Source organism: Pieris napi, chromosome 17, assembly GCF_905475465.1.
Source record: "Pieris napi chromosome 17, ilPieNapi1.2, whole genome shotgun sequence".
Taxonomy (NCBI): domain Eukaryota; kingdom Metazoa; phylum Arthropoda; class Insecta; order Lepidoptera; family Pieridae; genus Pieris; species Pieris napi.
Window position 1 is genome coordinate 9,069,461 of NC_062250.1, and position 8,222 is coordinate 9,077,682.

At 37.6% G+C, this 8,222-nt stretch overlaps 1 protein-coding gene across 8 annotated transcripts in view; it reads left to right on the forward strand.

Annotated features, from left to right (window-relative positions):
* LOC125057725 (protein Gawky) overlaps nucleotides 1–7,165 on the forward strand; it is a 30,447-nt gene extending 23,282 nt beyond the window's left edge. For 7 of the 8 annotated variants that reach the window (XM_047661567.1, XM_047661572.1, XM_047661573.1 and 4 more), the window contains one exon: nucleotides 2–7,165. In XM_047661567.1, coding sequence (XP_047517523.1) covers nucleotides 2–121 — 120 coding nt within the window. In that variant the 3' untranslated portion in view covers nucleotides 122–7,165. The remainder of the gene's footprint in view (nucleotide 1) is intronic. The other variant, XM_047661571.1, reaches the window with a different exon arrangement.
* Nucleotides 7,166–8,222: the final 1,057 nt, after the last annotated feature.

The window sequence follows — 8,222 nt, forward strand, 5'->3', positions numbered from 1 at the left end:
GCAGCAAGAAAACTGGGGCGGATTCCCCGGGCTCTGGCCCGACCAGCACGAGGCTCGCGCAACGCCCTCCGGTCTCAACTCGTTCCTGCCTCCGGATCTACTCGGCGGCGAGTCCATTTAAGCACCCTTAGATAAGTCCTAACATCTATAAGGTCTCAACGTCTCTCACGATCCACTTAAAACGCGTGTCAACAAATTTGTGCAACTTTCCAAAGCACAAATCGGGCACCAATACAAATTAGTGTTCCGAAGTTGCACAATTTTGTCCGCGCCGTTATGTACAAATGTAAAGGTTCGGACCGAAATAGGTGTCTAGTTGTAATTACGCTTTCCCCTGAGTGGGATTTTCGCCTAGTCACGTGGTGCGGGCGGGCCCGACGGCCGTCTCGTCTAGCAGATTCTCGGACGCCTAGACCCGCCCGCGGTAGCCAACTGTCCACATACTATCGTCTGTTTCGTAAGTGTTCATTGTAGTATTTAGCCGTTAGCGTTAGATAGTCGCGAGTGGTGCGCGCGGGCGCGTGTAAGACGCGCGTGCGCACGCGTCGTCGCGAGCACCAAATATGGTAGTGTCGGCGGTAGGGTTAGAGTCGCGGGCTACCTCACTCACTCGTCCCGTGCCGTGTCGCTCGTCCCGGAACTAACGTTTGTAGGCCGAACGTGAAATTCAAAAATGGAACTCGAGTGATTTTAAAAATCGAACGGCCGCGATTCCTACGGACTACAAGCGTCAGTTTTCCTTCCGTACGAGTGACATATATTAGCGTGTATTTATTTTGTTGCGTCCGCGGGCTGTTGCTGTTTCGCCGCGCGGATGATTGCGTTCCAAGTTTTTCTTTCGCGTTTTTTTTTGTCGTTTTTATTCGCTTACCGTGTCGTATTTATATTATTTATTTCGAATTCGCTCTTCGAGCTCTCGTTTTCCAGTAGTGATATTTTATTCAGCAATAACTTTTAAGTGCATTTTACCCGGATTGAATATGTTTTATTAGTCTATAAATTTTATAAATAATACGTAAAATAAAAAAAAAAACAAAAAAGATTGAGATTGGAAGTGCATTCTAGTAGCGATAAATTCCTTTAAGCCGTATAGTCTGAAGGGAAGGCGGCCGGCTCGCCCCGTGATGTGATCTTGCCTAAGGAGTTAGCGAGTTAGAGAAGTGGAGGAGCCGAGCCGTCGAGGCACCGCCGATGCCGATTCCCCAAATTTTTTCCAGTATTTGTGATTCAAGTGCCACTTTATGTTTAAATAAATATATAAAACGATTATCTAGATTATACGATTAATGTAAGGGTAACCTAATATATTAAATTAAAAAATTGTTTTATCATTTTATATTACATACATTTGTGAGACATGTTATAAAGTACTATAATTGACGGTAATTTAAATATTACACTTTTGTGTATAGATAAGTATAAAGTTCTAACTTAAATTTAGCCATATCAATATCTATTTAATGAAAGATTTGTGGTATTTTCTATAGGCTCAATTTGAACGTTATTCAAAGTGACATATGCTTTAGATATTCTGTTAATAATATACCTGTAGATGTAGTCGTCTCGGTATTACGATCATCGTAGGGTAAGCTAACTTAAGTCCTATACGCGTACGATATTTTACGGCAACGATCGCACTTGTAAATGTTCGTTATATAAAAGATTATTTACATTTTTATTTACTTTAATTTATTGATGGTGTGCCACAGAGATACTCTGCCAAAATATTATATCATTACCAGTATGTTATGGGGTTGGGGCGACTGGGCCCAGGCGTAGTCGAAGCGAGACTTGGCCCGCGAGCCGCTAGGCCGCCATGAATATTTCTGCAGCGATCACGAACGCGTACGTCGACGTGTCGTATCACGAACGCGTACGTCGACGTGTCGTACTTTGAGCATCTTCCAGTGATCTTATTAACGATTAGTGCTAAGTTAGCTGTAAGTATTCGCTGTACCTTAGCGAGCCACGCGCTCGTGTACTCTTCACAAAGTAATATAAAGTGTGTTCGTGAGTTTGGTAACGATCGCTTCGGATACGTAGCTCTAGTTCTCTATGTGTTCACGTAACAACTTCCTAAGTACTGGACGGTTGCGTATTCTTTGCCGCCTTTGTAGTCCCGCTTCTGGATCATCGAAGGCACGTTTGCACTGAGTATTTATAGGGGCCATAATGACCGTGTCATCGCGACTAATGTTAGGTGCCAAAGAATCAGTATCAAAGAATTGAGACGGTGGCTGGAACAAAATTCATAGCATTTGCTTAGACATATCTTCCAAATTGTTTTGAAATTATTTGCGGTACGGGTTATTGATCTGATGTTCCTATACCATTCGTGTTACGTCTGCGCAACAATAGTGCGATAGCAGGCCAACGTCAATTCTATTGTTGTCGAGCTCAATTTTAAGTGAGGGTGTTTCTTTTATCGATTTGATAAGGTTAAATAAAAGTATATTATTTTTAATCGTCTGGTGTATTTCTGTCCACGTATACACCGAAACTCGATGCCTCAAGCGCAGTTGCCTACTGGTTTTTAATATGAATTTAATACAGCAATAAAATTGATTAAAAAGAAAGAAAAAAATTAATTTTTATAAGTATTTTTCAATTTTTAAATTTAGTCAAGCCAAGTAACGAAAGTATAATGATCCAGTGCCCTGTAGTGTATGTGTCCATAGATTAAAGACGGTAGAAGTCATGCCTTTTTAGTCAGTTAACGTGTAATCAGTACTTAATAATTGAGTAAAGTTAATTAATGCGTGTGGTGTAGCGGTGTTAGTTGTCGGTTCTCTGGTCAGCGGGGGCGCTTGTGTCGCGACAGCCGCACTCCTCTCGAGGGGTCGCACGCGAGCTTGCGACGGACGTCCGAGTGTCCGCCTAGAGCGTGTCCGCGAGCCTTAATATCCCGGCTAGGTTGTGAAGAGTGGCGTCCGCGCCGCGCTAACTGAATCTCCACTCGATTCATGGACTGCGTCATTTTCCTGCACACAATTGCGCCACGTGCAATTTAGTCTGTGTTATTATTATGTTGTTGTATATTTATAACTTACACATATACTATAATATGTATATATTGTGAAATTATATTAAAGATTTTAATACGCTTCACGCTTTCACTTCTAACATTTACGTGACTTGTTTCTGTTAACTAGAATAAATTTACGTACCTAAAAGTAATTATAATAATAACTATCATAGATACTTATAATTGTAAGAAAAAAATAAAAAAAGAAAAAAAAAAGAAAAATAATAAAAAAAAAAGATAAAAAACCAATGATTGTGCCTCAATGAACTGTGGTACGTTACCGTAATAGATGGCAGGTTGAATCGTTTCCTTCAAAGTTATTCGTGCGATAGGCACCGCAACATAAGGCTGCGAGGCTGTAGACAATATAAGGCTGCGAGCACCGGGGCCCGCGCCAACGCCTTGTGTAATCATTAATGAGCTTAGCTACGTTTTACTTTTATTGTAAGTGTTATGTCATCAATCAACATTTTATATATATTCCTATGTGTAAATAATATCTATTTATTTTTTATTGCCATGAATTCCTATTCGTGACCGATTCCATAATACTTAAATGCCAAAGTCGATGTCTAATGCCATTAGATAATATCCGTGGATCTCCGACATCACAAACGTTGACCGTACAAATGGGAGCCATCTCTACCACCTGCCGCGTATCACGGCCTCTTATCCAAGCTGCTCCGGTTATTAATTTAGCTCAAGTATTCTAATGGTAGTTGCTCATAATATTGTTGTTTTATTTTTATTATTTATATATTTAACATTTCCTTAGCGGAGTAAAAATTTAATTAGTATTGTCAGCTCCAATGATTAGTTTTAATGATTTTTTTTTTAAATTAAACGGACCATCTTAGACGGCATCGTGTTTTGGTCTGTCTCGATTAAATGCTGTCGCTAAAAATGGCCAATACGATATAGGTACAATAGTTTTTCTACTTATTTTCTTATACGAATATTTTTATATCTTGTATATCAGTGACCGAGTCTCATGGTGTTAAGCGCAGCATTTCACAAAGAACCGATCTCAGCTCGCTTTCGCGTTTCACCGTCACAGTTGTGTAGGGACCAAATTGTCTACGAAATCTCATGTGCGCTCACCGCCTATGCATGCTAAAAGACATAATATGTGACGTGATTAGTTTAAGCGTCATAATCGTAGGTATAGTGCACAATATTCAGGGCCTTTTTAAGTTGATAAGGTGTTTGCTTGTTGTCCTAATTTATATATATTTTTGTACGTTGATACAATAGAAGCACGTTAGGTGATATCTTACAATGAAACTAGTCTTCCTTATAATTGAGGTAGGTGGCGGAGTGGCGACGATGCGGCGCCGACGTCGACACAAGAGGCAATCATTCCTCTAGTCTTGTTTTGTGGTGCGATTAAGTGAATACCAAATATATACTTACGAACACTGACGTAGTGTATCGTAGACGATAGGCCGGCCCGAGCAGCTTGGACCCTGTGACTCGTTACAAGGGAATCGTTGGGTAGTATTATTGTATTGCATTTCTCTTTTATCATAGTCACTCAAGAATATATTTAATTAATTGAGCTAATGCCTATAATTGGAATATCAGAGTTTATTTAGGATGTTTCATATTTTACATTTTAGTGTTTAAATATCTAAAATTTACCTTAATTATAGTAAATGGATTTTTGTATTATTGGTATATAGATGTAAGTGAAAGGGTGTTGATAAACACAAATAATTGATTAATACAAAATATTTAAAAAAAATTGTACTGAGTGACTTTACGTGTAAACAGCGGGCCATGATAAAATGTTGAAATAAGCTAAATTTCTCTATGTGGTGATTTAATATTAATGTGATCGCCGAAAATATTTTTAACTGCTATATTTATAGTTATCGTAGACCAGTAAGTAAATATTCAGTCCGTTCGTTCGTTCATTGAGCAGTACTCGTCAAATGTACAACCGCGACCGTACAATGGGCGCCAGTGCGCGTCACTGCGCGTTTCACGTAAATAAATACCTTTCATGATGCATTTTAATTTTCTCACAAGAGTATATCGCGTGTAATGTATATAAATATTATATGTATGTGTATCGAAGCCAACCCCTCCACGAAGTTAATTGATGCAGTAGACTCCGGTACTGCTCGCTAGCACAACACGTTGCTTCTCTAGTCTCTCGCATTCGAACATCGCTTAAGAGCTTATGTTATCGAGCATAATTATATCATATCCTTATAACTAGTTGTATTCGTATTATTCTTTCATTAGATCTCTGTTGTACCTGTGTGAAGTTTATATTCATTGTTCAATTACTATAAGAGAATTGATACGGTCCCGACGCGCCGCGTCCCACCAAAACTTAACGTAGTTTCAACGACCAAATTTCCCAATGTTCCAATTTATCGTACAACTCGTATTGGCGACTTGTAACAATACTCTGCACTCTAAACTTAGTCACTTTTGTACCTTGATTGTACTTGAATACCTATAAGTGAGGAACGACTAATCCAATTCTGAAATATACTTAATTTAAATTTTAACAGACTGATAGCTGTGATTAAGAAAATATTTTTAATATTATCCAGTGAGTCGGATGAGAATATTTATTTTGTTAGAGGTTTCCTACTGCCAGCGACACGCGTGTAGCGACGTACTGCGCGTAGTTTACGTTAACTCACCTTAGTTGGAGTGCGTCATCGAGCCCACCTTGTCAGTGCAGGACCATCCCAATGAGTCTTAGTCAAACCAAAACGCATGACATCTGTACGAAGAGAGACTGATAACAATGTTAGGTATCCATTATTACCACCGATGTCGCCTGAACATTTCTTTTTCCTTAACGTTGCATATCGTCTGACATGTCTTAATCGAATGAGTTCTCTGTATTCGTGATAACATTCGGAAGTTTTCTATTAAACAGTTTCAAGCTATTTGCAGTAGATGCATTTATTGGTAGTGTGTGGCATCTCTCTAAAAGTAATAAAAGTATTGGCGTTGTTTTTTATAATAAAGTATATTTTTCGGTACCACCTTTGTTTTTGAAAGTACAATGTAGTTTTATATAAAGCGTGTTGCAGTGACGTAAAAATAACAATATCAAAATAATAGTAATGATTAAGTTTAGTGTTAGTTTTAAGCTGTCTCGTCTCGTAACAACCATGTAATAATCCTCCTTAATATTCGTACTCTTATCGGACATAATTGTAATAAGGCATTTTTCATAATTGAATATCAATAGGCTTAATATTAGAGGATTTTTTGTGCAAATCTCTGTGATGAGAAATTTATTCTAAAGATCTAGTATTAAACGATAATGAAACAGGTATTATGCAATATCTCGCGCGTTAGATAGATGTGTCGATTACAAAGTTTCAATATTTAGATATAAAGGGAATCTGTCGAAAGCGCGAGAAGTCCCCACTTACGCTTGAATATTTTATTGTTACCTGTTTCATTGTGACAAAAAGTTGAACTTTTTCAGTCTTTTTTCGCGCAAATGGTTGTGTATTAAGTTTTTATGTAGTACAAATGTATTCGCAATTTGATTGCTGCTGTAGTGTTCCTTAAGTTCTTTTGTAACTATTCGGCATTTATTTGAAACTCGTTTAATATTCTCTATATCTCAAATTGTATGTTTGTGAGTTGTCGTAAGGTTACGCCTAAGGGAGTAGGGTGAAATGAAGCACATCGTCTGTGAACGTGTCAGTTGTTCGCACGGAGGCCGACGCGGTCGCTTCGATTGCATAGTACGCTTTAAGAGAGCTGAGCGCAGTAATTGCGCAGGTTCGTGAATGTGCCTTGATGTAGAGGCTTGATGTTACAGCGATACTATGGGTCGGTCGTGTTCTGTCGATAAACCTCGCGTACCAAATAAGAGAGGCAGTCTCGGTTGCAGCCCCCGCGCGATTTGCGTCGGGACACTCGGCAGTATCTCCTTGTATCTATTACCTCATTCGATAACCTCACCTATGTATTAATATTAACTATTTATCGCCTCCCCGTACTTATCAAACGCACTGCACTGTTATTTGGTACACCCACCTGTTTAACTTTTCTTTGGGTTATTTTTAATTAAGGTATATATCATGGACTATATCAGCATATAGCATAGTTGATATATTTTGATTGTTATTTTTCTGAAACTCTACCTAAAAGCAATGTATTTTACAAACAATGCAGGAGAACAATAATTATTATGTAAGTGTAACAGTTAGTGAATTTAAATGTGCTATTTTCCATTCCAGAACTCAACGATATCAATGTTCTTGTAATACTTATGTTCGGGTTTTAAAAAGATGTTATTATTGTATAATTATAACTAAACCTAATGTGATTGAAATGCAATGTTTAGAAGTATTTTATTCTTTATTTTTTACCATTAATAATAGTTAGTAGAGATCTATTTGAGAGTCTAATGTATCAATTATTTGTAAAGTTGGCTGTAACTAAGTAAAGGTTACGATAAGTAGAAATATTTTAATATAAACATTTGGAAAAAATTTATGTAGATGACAAATAGTTGTTTTGATCATTATGTGAAGTGTTGTATGGTATTGTATTGGTATATGTTATATTAAGTGTAGGAAGGATAGGATAGACGTAGAGGAAAGGGAGTTGTAAGGTACGTTAGCGCAACGTGTACGCACAACGGCTGGGACGTGCACGCTCGCACGTTAGTACGCTCGTACGCTCGCCGCGGCGTCCCGTCCGTACACCCTCGACTCACTGCACAGCACTGCTAGGCTAATTCAGTTAACGAGTAATGATATTTTTCTTACATTTCATAAGAGTAACGTTTATAGTATATAGGCAATAATGTTTAACAAAAGTCCCTATGTAATCGAACTGACGACAGAAACGTATGTTATATTTGTGGCCTCTTTATAAATAAGATCTAAGTTACATTTAAAGAAAATTAATTTTGCTATGCACAGAAATGATACTCAATTAATTGCCAAAAAGTTATATGTATATTCATAGTTCAACAATATTTCTTTTGGGCATATTTACTTTGAATTTATGCAAAACTTAGATTATGAATAAGTAGGTTGTAGATTTTATGTAGAGTGGATGCATATATAATATATCTATATTTAATGTAAGTGAATTTGAGATGTATCAATTTCTTGTATTGTTCATAAGTTTAGATAATAAATGGGTTTAGCCATACTTCGGCTGGTTTGATATGTATGTTATCTGATTAATTGTAAAAAAA